At 42.1% G+C, this 15,488-nt stretch overlaps 1 protein-coding gene across 3 annotated transcripts; it reads left to right on the top strand.

The window, feature by feature from the left end:
- Window positions 1–5,758: 5,758 nt before the first annotated feature.
- On the top strand, window positions 5,759–15,488 carry LOC138619375 (uncharacterized). 3 transcript variants are annotated; one of them, XM_069695795.1, is made up of 4 exons: window positions 5,778–6,279; window positions 6,705–6,811; window positions 9,058–9,730; window positions 11,825–15,488. In XM_069695795.1, exons 3-4 carry the CDS (start codon window positions 9,514–9,516, stop codon window positions 14,200–14,202), a joined length of 2,595 nt encoding a protein of 864 aa, XP_069551896.1. In that variant the 5' UTR covers window positions 5,778–6,279; window positions 6,705–6,811; window positions 9,058–9,513; the 3' UTR covers window positions 14,203–15,488. The 3 variants fall into 3 exon arrangements, with proteins under 3 accessions (XP_069551893.1, XP_069551895.1, XP_069551896.1); XM_069695792.1 differs by having other exon boundaries at window positions 5,759–6,279; window positions 9,058–15,488; XM_069695794.1 differs by having other exon boundaries at window positions 5,759–6,279; window positions 6,705–6,826; window positions 9,058–15,488.

Raw genomic sequence — 15,488 nt, 5'->3', positions numbered from 1 at the left:
CATTAATTTGAGGATTCAAAAAAATTACGTGTTAGTATTTAATGAATTGTACAGTGCCGAACTCATAACATTTTGTTGTCTTTTTATTGTCATAGCCTCCCAGACGGCCACATGGGTTATCTCTTTTTCACAACTCAGAACTGATTCACAGGCAAGGGAGCTAAAAGAGCTTGTTTTCAGAATGAAATTAATGAATATGGTGTGTATTTTTACCATTATGAATACATTTAGAGTGAGGATGATTAATGGCCACCTGAAATGGACAAGGATAGTGTCCAGTAATGAAAAATTCATGGATTTATTTTCATGCCTATAAATTTCAAAACAACCCTTTTGTTATTGTTCAATGCATTGATCCCCTTGGATACGACAGTGACTTACAAAGAATTTGTAAAATAAAGTTGGTCGGAAAAAATATTCTGTCATTCATTCATAGTGTGTGAAATTTATTGCTTTCAGCTTCGTGAATAATCTTTTTACTCTGTTTCTTTCTCAGTAAAATCAGGTCCTATTCTCATGGCACTTTCAGTGTCTTTTTTGGTTCATTGACTCAAAACCACTGCAGTTGTCACATGCACCATACCAATCAATATCTCCAACTGAGGCAGTATTTTTCATAATTCAATAATATTGGTAAATTCTGTATTCACATTCATCTTAGTATGGAACATGGTAATGATGCTCCCCAGCCATTAAAAACATGTATATTATCTTACAGCTATGGAAACACTGTAGAGATGGAGCTATGTGCCTTACAAGTATGTTTCAAATTATTCTTCATTAATACCCGAATAAAACATTGTTTTCTCTCTTTTTTTGTTTTTCGCTCTTTTTAGAGCGCTTTATAATACCTGTGAACCCTCTCAAGTGCCTGGTTGCTCAAACCTCTTTAACATTTAGCAATATATCAGACTTCAGATTGATGTCTGTGTCCATTGGTTGCATAAAGCTAATCCTGGCATATGTCTTGAAAATGACTATTTGGCCAACCAATTAAGACTCTTTTTGAACTGAAACCTATGGCAAGTCAAATGAACTACTTCTCTGTTCGTGACAGAAGCATGTAGACTCTTAATTTACATAAAAGTAGCAATACTGCAATATAAAAATACTCCACTACAAATAACATCCTGTAGTGAAAATGTGATGTACGCAATTATTATGAACAATATGCACTTAGGGTAACCATAAAGAAGAAGCCCTCTGTGAGTGGTACTGTGCGTTATATATTATTGGTTTATATAACTGGCTCAGATTATTATTACTGATGCATTAATGTGTAGCCATTTTACAGGTGAAGCTGCAAATTTTGCCACTTTTGAGCAGTTTCACTTACTGCACCAGCACTCAACAAAAATATAAACGCAACATTGTTGTTTTCACTCATTTTTCAAGACACAACAAAGGTTTATTTCTCTGTACACATTTGTTAAAATCCATGTTAGTGAGCACCTCACCTTTGCCAAGATAATCCATCCACCTGACAGGTGTGGCTAATCAAGACGCTGATTGAACAGTATGATAATTGCACAGGTGCGTCTTAGACTGGTCACATTAGAAGGGCACTCTATAATGTTTAGTTTTATCTTGAAAAAGACAGATGTGGTGTTTTTCTTGGAGGGGTCAGTATGTAGTGTGATCACCATTTGCTGGAAGATGTTGTGATTGCCTGCTGAAACTGGGATGTTTTCACCTTTCAGGAATTCTGTTAGGATCGTTGCTACACGAGGCCATGTATTATCATGCTACACCATGAGGCAATAACAGTGGATCAATGGCCAGACAAAGGTCTGCACATCCAAATTGCCATCAATCAAATGCACCTGCGTTTGATGTCCGTAGCTTGTGACTGCCCATACCATCACCCCACTGCCACCATGGGCCACTCTGTTCACAACCGTCACATCAGCACACCGCCCGCCCACACTGCCGTCTGCCCGGTACAGTTTAATCTGGGATTCATCCGTGAAGACAACAATTCTCCAAAGTGCCAGATGCCATTGAAGGTGAGCATTTGCCAACTCACTTCTGGATGTAGCGGTACTAGACTGGCGTGGTCACATGTGGTCTGCAGTTGTGAGAGCAATTGGATGTACTGCCAGAATTCTCAGGAAAGAGGTTGGGGCAAATTTATGGTGTTGAAATGAACATTCAAATCACATGAAATAGCTCTGGAGAACATTACTGCAGTCGTCATGCCAATGACACACTGTCTCAAAACCTGTGACATCTGTGTCATTGTGTTGCCTGATAAAACTAGCATTTTAGAGTGACCTTCTGTTCAAAGAACACCAGTGCAATAAGACAGTGTGACAAATTTTAGTACAAAATTTGAGAGATAAACTTTTTGTGTGGATAGAATAAATTGTATTCAACTTGAGAAAATGGGAGCGAATACAAAAATATTGGGTTTATATTTTTTAAGTGTAACATCTTAATCTGTAAAGTAACTTCAACATTTAAATCTAGTGGCGTCGAAGTATAAACACTAAAAACATTTCCTGAGGTAGGGCAATTATTATATATTTTATATTTTGGCCAAGTCACCGACCGAGACTGACATACGTGCAGAATACACAGACCAGACTATCAAATGTTTGTGAAAACAGTCCTGAGACCTGAGCTGTGTCTTGGTCAGCGGCAGTGTGTTATGAAGTAGGGATTCTAATAATAGCAATCATGAAGCAAATTAATATTTTATGAGGAGGTCAAGAAGCACCAGCAATATTAACAAAAAGCCCTTTAGCCTTCAGTAGGTTAGTGGGCACACAGTGTTTCTATGATAAAATCCCATATCACCGACTGTCAGATATTGTATAAGCCAGGCTGTGCAGTCCTACTGGGGGTGGACAGCTGTACTTCTAAATGAAATGAACAGGTGAAATTGTTTTCATATAATTTACAGCTCTAGATCATCTGAGCGCAGAGTTATATCATACTGTACCTGATGGATTCTTACAGTGAGTAAAGGGCTGTGCAGCTCATATTTAAAACCTCCCGTGAATACATTTATTGCACCGAGATGTATGAAGGCTTAAATGAAAGAACAGGCTACTGCCATTGTACTGATACAGACACTTTTTTTTTTTTTACAGGAGTTACACAAAGGGCTCAAACAATATTTGATTTAGGCACCGGTGGCCTCTGATATATAGCAGCCATTGTAATTTGCACATATTACCACCAGGGGGTTCAGAGGCTTCAAGATGAACTGTGCATGAAGGCTTTGCTCAGTGTTTTAAATGTTCTGTAACCCTTGAAGCTATTTCTGTTAACTAACACAGGGCTGACTAATGCGTAAAGTATACTGAAGAAAGCAGAACATGATACTGACTATTTGCAGATAGTGTCTCTCATCAATGGATACACTGCCATCTATGTCCAGCACCTGTTAACACTGCTGTAAACAAGGATCAGCCAAACGTTCATTCACTGGTTTTTCTTTACTTTTCCTATTTTCTGCATGGCAATACAAAACTGAGGCCAATAAAAACTTTGAAATAACACGTACACAATTATGCAGGAAACAAAAAAAGTGTCAAATAAAACTAAATGTGTTTGTAAATGTAACTTGTTGGCTGCTTTTCCTTTGCTGTACCTCCAGACTTAACCTAAACCCTATCAGTGGGGTTTAGGTGGTGATTGTGGAGGTCAGGTCATCTGATGCAGCTCTCCATCTTTCTGCCTTGTGGTGAAAAGCCCTAGCCTGGAGATTTGGCTCATTGTCCTTTTGAAAAACTAATGTTGGTCCCATTAAGTTCAAACCAAATGGGATGGTGTGTCGCTGCAGGACGTTGTGGTAGCAGTGCTGGTGTAAAGTGTTGTCTTGAAGTCTGGATGTATCATCAGCAGTATCAACAGCAAAGCCTCCCCACACCATCACAGCTCCTCCTCCATGCTTTGTGGTCTGAACCACACAAGCAGATATAAGCAGATTCACCTTCTCTGCGTAAAACACCCCAGTTGGAACTACAAATCTCACTTATGCACTCACCAGACCAAAGTACAGATTTCCACTAGTCTAATGTTCATTTCGGGTGATTCTTGGACCAAGCAGCTCACTTCTTCTTATTGTTCACCCTCAGGTGTGATTTCTTTGCAGCAGTTCGATCATGAAGGTCTGATTTAAACACCTTCCTCCCAACAGCTGATGTAGAGACAAGTCTGCTTCTTGAACTCTGGGAAGCCCTGATGTAGGCTCTAATCTGAAGTGCTGTTAATTGGAGATTTATGAGGTTGGTAACTCTAATGAACTTCTCTGTAGCAGAAGGAACTCTCAGTCGTATAATATCCTGGGATGGTCCTCTTGAAAACAAGGTTCATCACAGAGTTTGATGTTTTTGTGACAGGACTCGAAGAAACTTTCAAAGTTCTTGAAATAATCTGAACTGACTGACCTTCATCTAGTAAAATACTGTTCTTGCCATAATATGGTTTACTACAGTATAAATATAGAGCTATTTGCTGTGTACCAACACGATCTCAACACAACACAACTCACGGTCTCAAACGTATGAAAATTGTAAAAAAGTTTCCATTAAACTTGTGACAAGGCTTTCCTGTATTAAATTGAAAACAATTGCAGGTGAAGACATCATTAAGTTGGTCAAGAATTTGAAGAACACAACAAAATATATATATATATACTTCTTTTTTTTCACAATTTTGTTTATAAAACTGGTTGTGCACAAGTTGTACACTGTGGAAAACAGTATAAATAAAGATAAAGCCTTTGAAGGTACCTGTGTCCAATGTAAAATGACCTTTTTTTTTTTTTTTTTTTTTACAAATGATAATCACTTTATGACACGGTATTGAAGAAAGACTGCAAATTTGCTAGAAAAAAAAATGTAAGTGTGTGAGTTGAGGTTTTGAGGGCCTTTTATAATTGTGAGTAAGATTCCTTGCCCAGTATGGTCCATGATTAGCACCCTTAAAAATCAAAGGAGACACCTGAAATTATTCACATTAATAATTGAATCAAATCTTTGATGTACATGATGATAAAATGAGGATTTAGCCTGAAGTTGACCTCCTGAGTTCCCCACTACTTTCTCAAAACTTTATAAGTACACAACTGATATTTCATCAGGCAAAATGGTTAAAAAAAAAAAAAAAAAAAAAAAAGTTTAGTTTGTACAGTGCTGTAGTTAGGTACAATTTTGAAACATGTTTATCAAGCTGTTACACACTGATGCTTCACTAATGGTGTCATATAAAATAATATATCAGTCAGAGGGACCAAACCCAGACTTTACTTTAATAATTTAACTACATGTTGATGCTAATACTTATGTAAGCCTACGTTTATTGGATTTAAAAAAAAAAAAAAAAAAAAAAAATTATGTGAAACTTTTATCTGTACTTAGGTGTACTTTAGGTGTACTTTCACATTTGTGTTTTGGTACTTTTACGTGAGATCTGAAAATTTCTTCCATCACTCAGCCACATCACCAGATTGTGTCTTTTATAAACAGGCATTGAGATTATTTATAGAAGATGTGGTTTATTATACTGTTAATCCATTTAGGCATGCACCATATACCATCTGTACGCGTTTGTTCTGTGCTTAACTCCAGTTAATACGAATCTGGATCACCAGTAGAAAAAATATTTCAGCTCGATATCACCTTTTCACTTCATTGTATGTATTTTCCATTAATGTTATTTTACAGGCCTGCGAGGCATGAAGCATTATGGAGCTTGGGGAAAAGACTCACTTTTGATATGATAAGAAAGGGGTAGGACAATAATGTAGCCGGGGAGAGGCGGTGGAATCGACACAAATAATCTGAAAATGCACACTGGCGAAAGCGGATCCCCCCGTTTTTAAAGCAGCGTCTAACCACACGGTGAACCCGCTGTGAGCCCTCATCAGCCGTCCGCGAGCCCCGCTGCTGCTACCCGGAAATATTACAAGGGCCGGAAAGGACCGATGTTAAGGGAGCACACGTCACTCACTTTTTACCCAAAAAAATATTACCACCGACCATCCAAATTTCTCTCCGCCGTCGAAATACTTTCGCGTAAAGCTCCTCGTCTGCGCGGCGGGTCGTAATGAAATGGCGAGGAGGCGCCTGCGGTATCCGTCGGCGTTGATTTCAGGGGGGGGACGGTGCAAGCGCTCACCCAGCTCGGCGTCGGCGAAAATGGCTCTGGCTAAGGACTGGAAAACAGCACGCAGAAATGGAAGCGGACGATAGCTCGCTAGGCGGCATTTAGAAGAAGGCGTGACAGGCCTCATCCATCTGCGACGGAGCTCTGCAACTGGATGCGTAGGTAAACATTTGGCGAATATAGGTTACGCAGATGTATATGCTCACGCTTAGCATCGTGATGTTAACGGTGGTCTGGATGCTTTAAAATATCGTGGTGTGGACAGATGGCTAACGTTAGCCACAGCGGTTATGTGGTTTTCTGGATTGCGTGTGGCACCAAAACAAAACAAAACAAAACAAAAAACGCTAAACACGCCGAGCCAGTGTAAAATATGATGCTATGGAGGAGAACCGTGAAGTTTTGCATGCAAGCGCGTCCAATGTTTTTTTTTTTTTTTTTTTTTTTTGCCTCCAAATGTTAGCCAATACTATTACAGGATGCCGCCTCAAAGTGCATCCGTTATTACTTGCGTCTGTAACGTACTGCTGATGTTTACATTTGTGCTGTGCTCGTGTTAATTTGAGCATCTCTGCCCTTATTCACAGGATTTACATTGAAATGAGAGGCAGTCAAATAGGCGCTAGATTATCTACATCATCTGCCAGGGGGAGCTCACTCCCCTCAAGGTTCATCGCTTCAATCAGAGGAAACGGTAAGATATTAAGAGGTGAGCAAAACCAGATTCAAAGTGACAGGTTGTTGTTGTTTTTTTTTAACCGCAGACAGTTCACTTTTAGCCTTTTCAGAAGTACAATAAAGCGAAATTAAACAACTTGGCTCTATGCGGCCAATGAATTGTGCTCACATTTTCTATCAATTTTTTTTTTTGGCCAATAGAAGTGAATTCATGAAAAATGTATTTCAATCATTTGTTATGATTTTTACCATTATTGTTGATTGTTGGGGTTAAATGAGATTATTCTACTCATTGTCACTGCATATAATGACTACCAGTACAAAGAAAAAAAGCAATATTGCCCATTAATGTCCACCGTGGAATTTATAATTTCCTTTCACTGCACTTTTGAAGTATGATCTTAGCTAAACTATTTAATTTTTCAAATCGGGTAAAATATGAGGACATGGATACGGTGTAAATTGGATGTTTAACATTTCAAATGAATTTTAAACTTATTTTGTGTATTTTTTGTTGGCATTTAAAAATCTACAACTGTGTCTATCATCTTTAGACATGATAAATATGTAAAATTCTATTTTTGTCATATATAGCCATTTGTTTTGACAGTTTCCACTGCAAATTTTGTGTTTCTTCCTCTAACAGAAAAAAAACAAAACTCACTAAACATAGTCGGCAGTCATTAATGGGTTGATATCTGGCCCGAGAGAACCACGAGTGGCAGAAATAATATGGAAATAAATGGATAGAAAGAAAAACATATTCAGAATGAACAATAACGGGAGTATCCACTACATGAATGGATGTAGAGGTCACTCATGACCAATGTTGAGGTACTATACAGGACCTGATGTTGTGTAATTACTCCCATTATGCATACTAAGGTGATTACCCCTTGCTGCCATTCCTATAGTAACACCCCTTATAATTTGAGTTCATGTGGTCTGATTTTTAAGCTAAGAATGAAATTGAATGTGTGCATGTGTTTTAGACTATCCAGTAATAAAGTCAGCAGTGTAAGTCTGGTGTACTTTGGTATTAAAAAGCTCACTTGAATTGAATAAAAAGTAAAAAATTTGCAGGATGGGTTGACCTGTATTTAAACATTTATTACTGCTGTGGTTCAACATGAAGGACTAATGAATAGTTTCATGGTGAAAAGGGAATCCTGAAAAGACTGACTGTCCCACATTTATATCAATTTACAGTGTGCAGAAAGATGAATTCAAAATGACTCTTAGGGTAAAGTAACATCTTTAAATGAGCCTGTTTCTCACCATGTAATGTGACATTCAGTGAATATTTACCATCAACCGGTTTTTCTTCTTCAAATTTCTCATCATGATGACTGCTTTTATCCATAAAATAGTCACTGAAAACCAAGATCAATAAGATCAATTAAAAATGTTCTACTGTAAAGTAAAGTGTGAGATACATCACAGAGCTGCTGCATCATGCAAGGGTTAAGGGATTAGAGAGAACAGTATATAATAATAAGAATAAAATGTGTCACTATTGCCAAAGTAGGTTTGTTAAATAAACAAAGTCTGCCTCCTTTCACACGGACGCCTACAAGTGCACCTATTTGCATAAACAGTAAAAATGGTGAAAATAACTTTGTCTTCCATAGTAAATATGACCCTAATAAAAAAATAAAATAAGAATTGGCACATATGTAGCAATTCTAAATGTGCTGCAATCCAGCAGAACTACATCATGGTAAGTTATTACTAAATGTAAAATGTTGAATGTATTTTTTGCAATGGTTGTAACATGTCAGAATGTCTGTAAAGAGGGAGCTTGAACCATAAATAGATATGTTTATTATTCCTAGTGTTACTGGAAATGTATTTGTGTATTGGTCATGTTTATCTTATAAACTAAGGGGCTAATTGGCTCACAAGAATATGAAACTAGTGATAGCTGAAGCTTGATATAAAAAGTATACATTTTTTATGTCAAGGCAACTAAAAACATTCTGCTACATTTAACATTGTCTAATTGGCTTGGATTATATTCACTGTCATCAATGTGAATATTGTTGCAATTTAATTAGAATACTGAACGAATTTAAATGACTACTCTACCAAATATTGGCTGAAGAGACAGCACAGGTTTAGGTCTCTACAGATTTACCTTCATTGGTACGGCCCCCTTTTATAGATTAAAGGCCAAATAATAAGGGAATGCAGCAAGTACATTTTTTACCAAATTATATAGACCTTCCATGACTGTCATCCCTTTTTGAATTTTGTTTTCAGCTATAGGAACTTCTTGGCTGAACACGGATGAGGAATCTTGCTTAGGTGAAGGAAAATGACAACGCAGTAATTCTCAAAGGAAACAAGAAGAAGTCATTTGAACTGCTTCTCAATAGAAACTATTCTAAGCAATTTTGAAATTAGGTGGAACTGTACCTGCCAAAAAGACGTTTACCCTTTGATCATCAACTTGTCATCTCAGCTACCCCGCTCATTTTGGAAGTAGAGTGTGGGCAGTGGATGATCAACAGGGAGTAGCAGCACCAGAGGTTAACGATCTGGAGAGACGAACTTTAGATTTAAGCTGTCATTGAAGTAGTTCTGGAAAGAAAACCAGTAGCATAGCCTCAGCCTTAGGGTACAGTTTGTTCTTCACCAGTCAGTGGTGGGATCATTGTTGCCACCCCTAGCGCTGGAGGTTTGGCACCTGCACCCCCATGTACCAGTGAGTGGGAAATGTTCCAATTTGGAAAATACAATCTGGACATTATAGAGATGTTAAGTGGGCACCAGGCCCACCAGTTCAAAGGCCTTGGTTTAGATCGACAACTACAGCATCAGCAGCAAGTGCAACTTCACCAGCATCAACTCCAGCAGCAGCAGCAGCAGCAGGCTGAATCTTCTGGAGCTCTTCTGTCTGGACTTGGCTTGGGGCCCCTGCAGGGGTCTAGAGGTAACGCCTTTTCTGATTCTGCCTCCATTTTTGCCAAGATGAGTGCCCCTCCTCCCCCACCTTTACAACAACAGCCTTCCTCATCTCAGAGCTCTCGTTCAAAGTCAAGCAAGATGAGCAGCAGCAGCTCAAGTCATTCTTCAGGCTATCCACAGTTCCTGCGCTCTTTCCACCCGTCTGAGGCAGCACTAGCACAGGAGCAGTTACACCCAGGTGTAGGCCGCTTTGAGCACTTTACTGGGGGGAGTAGCAGTAGTGGGAGCGCTGGGGGATTAGGAGGATTAGTAACATCAGCACCTCCACCCCCTCCTCCTCTGCATCCTGGCCTCTCTGTCTCCCAAGCATCACCTGGCCCCTCCTCTTCCTCTCCTTCCCCTTCAACCTCCGTGGCCACCTCTAATAACCCGTCTAGCAGCAGTGCAGTCAGCTCATTGGGACACCAGTTGGTTGGGGCCCAGTCTGATGCACGGAGCCTTCACCAACAATTTAGTTGCATGTTAGCTGCTAATCAATATTTCCTTTCTGGGGTGCCTGCTAATGCTAGTTTAGAACAATTTCTTGTTCAACAGGGAACCCATAACCACTTAGGGATTGGTTTAAGTCAAACAGGCGGGGAGCCTAGTACTAGCCTCGCTCCGCCTCCTGCTTTGCACTCTTCTCACTCACACGGCCACTCCACTTCCCAATCACAGCAGGCTCCACAGCAGCCCCCTCAGCAGCAACAGCTTCCACCTCACACCCTTTCGCATCCTCACTCTCATTCTCATCCTCACCACCCTCTCCACCCAGGCTCCCAGCCCTCATCACTGGGTGGCTTTGACTTCCAGGGCATTCCTGTGCTCTCGTCAAATCAGATAGCCTCTCTGATGCAGCAGGAAGCAGGTTTGCCCCTCCCTTTACCACTTCATTTATCCTTATCTAAGGATGATGGTAAAGGGGAAAGCAGTGGAGGCGGGAGTGGTAGCAGTACCAGTAGCAGTAGGAGGAAGAAAGCTATGGCCGGCTATTTGCCACAAAGAAAATCTGAAAGCAGTAGTAATAGCAGTAGCAGCCATGGGCACAGTAGCCACAGCGGCAATCCTAGCACTAGTAGTAATGGAGGGCTTAGTCATGGTCAGCCTCCGGCTTTAATTGGGAGTGGGGTTGGTATGCCAAATATGGGTGGGGATCCATCATCCCTTCTTGCTTCATCATCTTCATCCTCATCAGTAGTTTCTTCCTCCTCCTCCTCTGCTCCCTCTTCCACTGCTGCCTCAGTACTGGTTACTAATGATTCTCACCTTTCTAAATCTGATAACCTGAGCTCAATGCAACCCAACGCCTCAGAGTCTGATACAGAGCCTGTTTATAGCTGTGGAGATTGTGGCAAAAGCTTCCCTCACCTTTCAAGCCTTCGCAGGCATTTGCGTATGCATGAGCCAACCACAGCAGGTACTAGCAATACTGCCACTACTGGCCCAAACCCTATTCACATTAAAGCGCAGCCTGACCCAAGCCTTCCCCATTCGACCCAAGAAACCTCCCAACCCCCATCCAATTCTTGTCCTAGCCCAGACAAAATATTTCATTGCCCTGATTGTGGCAAAGGCTTTAAGAAAAAAGGTCACCTCCTGCAACACGGTGTTATACACTCTTCAGCCCGCCCATATGGCTGCTCCACCTGCTCTCGGGCATTTAATCGTAGAGAGTCACTGACACGCCATGAGAAGATACATGAGGAAAAGCCATTCCGATGTCCCGCCTGTGGTCGTTCCTTCCGTGAGAGCACCTCTCTACTCAACCATGCTGCCTCAGGCACCTGCGGCAAGCCAGGTAGGGGACCCAAACAACGGGGCAGCAAGACAGGAACTGGTGGTGAGGACAGAGTCGGGGGTGGAGGAGGTAACGGAGGAGGGGGAACTTATCAGAGCAATAGAGGGGTTATTTATGGGAAAACTGAGGAAGAGGATGGTGTAATCATTGTGGGGGAAGGAGAACCAAAATCAGGTTTAGGATGTGATGGTCTGTTTCAGTCTGGAAGGGGAGGGAATTCAAATGACAGGGACAGAACAGATGGTAAATACCCCACTGACTACTCTCGGAATCGTTACACAGGCTACCATGATGACCACCGTTCTCAAGGTAATCCATCTCCATGCTACTCTGGTGCCTCTCCCTGTGGAAGTGGGATGGCGGGCCCAGCTCTGAGAAAGGCACCCTTGGCCCCAACACTGCATCCACACTCACAGAGCCACAACCAGCACCACCATCCACAGCAGCAGCCCCACCTGCCCCTCTCTTCTCTACTGGATGACTCAGAGGATGATGTCACTAGCTCTGTCAATAATGCAATCTCTGCTATAACAGCAGCTAGTAACAGTGGAAATAGAGGGGATGATAGGGGAGACATCATAGGAGGTCTACTAGGTGGTCTTGGTTTAGGACCTCTTGGCGCACCTTCATCTTCTTCTGGTATGGAGAAGAATTTCAGAGGTGGTGGGAGCCAGGAGCCCATGAGCAGCAACCCACATAATCCTACTGCTAAACCAAAACGCCCCCGCAAACCAAGAGCTAAGAAAGATCCTGCAGCTGGTGGACAGCCCCCCAAACGTAGGCAATACACCCCCAGAATGGGTCCCAGCGGGCTCCCACGCACTCACCTCTGCAGTGTCTGTGGTAAAGGATTTGCACGCCGTGAGACCCTGCGCAGGCATGACCGCATCCATACTGGAGAAAAATCCCATCACTGCACTGTTTGTGGGAAGTATTTCCGAGAGGCATTTCACCTCAGCAAACATCAAACAGTCCACTCTGGGGCGAAGAATTACAAATGCAGCATTTGTGGGAAAGAGTTTGGTTACTCCCAGAGCCTCAGGAGGCACAGCAAACTCCACCAGAAAGGGGAGCTGGAAGAGGTGCCCACAACACCAGCTCCGGAGAACCTTAACAGCTTCAACTCAAATCCTCAATGTAGCGTGGCCCAAGACAGGAGCCAGAACCAAGCACCAAGCACCTCCTCCTATTACTCCTACTCTCAAGATGTCAAGCCTCAAGAGACCAACCCCCAGCCGCAGCCTCCGCCCCCACCCCAGCCTCAGCCCCCACCGCCGCCTCGACTCTACACCTGCGCGATATGCTGGAAGTCGTTCCGTCATCACTTCCATCTGACTGCCCATCACCAGACGGTTCACGAAGGTGGAGGTGAAAAGCTCTTCTGCTGTGAGGTTTGTGGGAAAGCGTTTGCTTATTCCAATAGCCTCACTCGACACAGGCAATCTCAGCACGGGATGACCCGCAATGAACCGTCTAATTCGCAAGAAGGCAGCAGTGGATCTGGAGACAACAGAGGTGGGAGTGATGTTAATCAGTCAACATCCGAGAGCGAGGCAGCCACCAATGCCCTGCTACAGATGGCTCCTTCCACTGAAGGCCATGGAGGGCAGAGTCTTAGTGTTGTCACTCACAGCCACCAACAGGCACCCCCGCAGCCACCAGTGGGGTACTCTCCCCTCTTTTATGACGCAGCCGCAGCCCAATCTTCAGCCTCTAATGCCCCATCCTACTCTCAGCCACTGCCTCCCAACTCTACAATTATGGCCCCGCAGCACCCGCACTCCCCAGCCGGGGTGAAAGGAGAGCACATATATCCAGCTGGATCCCGTAGCCGTACTCTTCACACCACAGCCCCGTTCCAGCCCCTCACGGAACTGCTGCCCTCCACTGAACATCATCATCTGCATCACCATCATCATCACTCCCACCATCATCCTCATCATCAGTCAGGTACCCAGCCCCACCAACAACTTGACTGCAACATCCAGTTGTCACACGATGACATGAGACGGCACAAGAAGAAAAAAAAAAAGTCCGACAGGAGAGATTGGAGGGAAAATAAATGGGAAACCCAAGAGTTAGTCAGATTCGATGGAATCAAAAGGAAGAGAAAGATGAGTTGTACAGTAAGAAGGCAGTTGAGTAAAAAACAAGGCTCTCTTCGTTTGACCATTAGGCGAGGAGGAGGATCAGGTGGTGGTGGGTATAAGCTTGTCAACACTGGTGGAATGAAAGTGCAGATCCTGTCGTCTCTCAAAGTCCCTGTGAAACGGTTTGGCTGTCCAATATGCCCCAATTCTGTGTTTTCCCGTAAAGCGGGACTGCTGGTCCACATGGCAGTTAAACACCCACAAAGAGCCTTGAGCACTCCGGAGCGACTTAGGTGCAGTGTATGTGGGAAGCAGTCTCACAGGCCCTTGGCAGCCTTCATCCATCGGGCCTCCCATCGTGCCAGAGGAAGTTTCTCCTGCCGACGCTGCTCCGCTCGCTTCTGGAACGCTACACTTCTTCACAGGCACAAGGTGTCCTGCCGTCGCAGGGCTAAAGGACTGCAGAGGGGAGATGCTAAGAGGCTGAAGCTTTCAAAGAGACCAGGAGAGAGACAGGCCCGTGAGGGTCAGGAGGAGATGCCATTCCTACAGGGACCGTACAGATACTGAGCATCCCCATGTCTGCAAAGAGTGGCATACAAGAGGGATATTTCAGTTCTAAAATGGGAAAGTGAGAGAGAGAAAAAAAAAAAAAAAAAGGGACTTGATAAAGGCATCTGCTGCCTTTTACGAGAATTTGCCTCGTGTCTCTGTTGCATCTACTCTGCTGACTATTAGAATGAGTGTGTTAACAACTACTGTAGAGCGTCCTATAAAATATCATCAGAAATGCTTCCAGATTATATTGGAAGATGTTTTCAAAGCCGTGACTGTTTCCATAGGATCATTAATTAACCCCGTAAGTGCATTGACACTATGCTTGGCTGACACTGTGCAGTTACTAGACAAGTTTAGGTGAAATGACCTGCTAATGTATCTCTCTTCCCCATAACTAGAATCCCTGCTACACCTCTTGCTGTATGATAAACGTCTCTGCTGTGTATTTTGTCTTGTTGTTGTTCACTTAAAGGCTCTGAGGATTTTTAAAAAAATGTAAAGTGCATTTATTAGGAGTAGGGACATGGGGACAAAGACCTTTGTTGATAGTTTGTCAGTGCATGTTTGTTCTCTGGTCAAGTATTTTGCTGAGGTTGTGAAATCACTCCTACAGTATGTGATGGTTTATTCAGTATATCCCCAGAAGTTTGTAGTGTAAAACTTGATTTGAAAGTTGCTCTATATTCCCTCGTGATTTAATCACGTATAGAAAAAAAACGTCAAAGTTGCTGGTAATTAGCATTACAAGGATCCCTCTCCTGCCAAAACGAAGAAACTTACAAGAAGCCTTGCTTATGATGTTCACTTTACTTCATTTATTTGAGATATTCCTAGCTTTTATACCAAGAGATTGACAACAAGTTAAACAAGTGGACTGTAACACATGTTTATCTCATGTTATTTGTATGCTCTTTTTAGCAGTGATTATTTCTACAGTACTTCACGGTGTGTTAAAGACAAGGACCTATCATGATAGAAACAAATGTAATATTCCATGTATTTATGTGTGTAACCCAATCAGTCTTCATGCCAATCTTATACTTACCCCTTCTACTTTTTAATTTTTGCTGAGTTGCAATCATATTCTTACCGTCAAGTCTTGTTTTTTTTCTTCTAAAGAAAAATAAGTTTTAAGTACATCCTGTCACTTTATTCACATATGAACTGTTCATACTCCTGTCAAGCCTTGTTTTATTTCTTTTAAAGAAAAATGATAGTTTTAGTAGATTTCTATCACATTATTTACTGAGAAGTCAGTAGTTGATTATATTTCAGCAATGAATAAACCTTAAGTGTAA

Source organism: Brachyistius frenatus, unplaced genomic scaffold (genome assembly GCF_029030835.1).
Source record: "Brachyistius frenatus isolate BFR_SWC_R1_liver_20210118 unplaced genomic scaffold, ASM2903083v1 Contig_20, whole genome shotgun sequence".
In the NCBI taxonomy this organism is placed as follows: Eukaryota; Metazoa; Chordata; class Actinopteri; family Embiotocidae; genus Brachyistius; species Brachyistius frenatus.
Note: the sequence above shows the minus strand (reverse complement) of the source record. Positions and strands in the feature narration are given on the sequence as shown.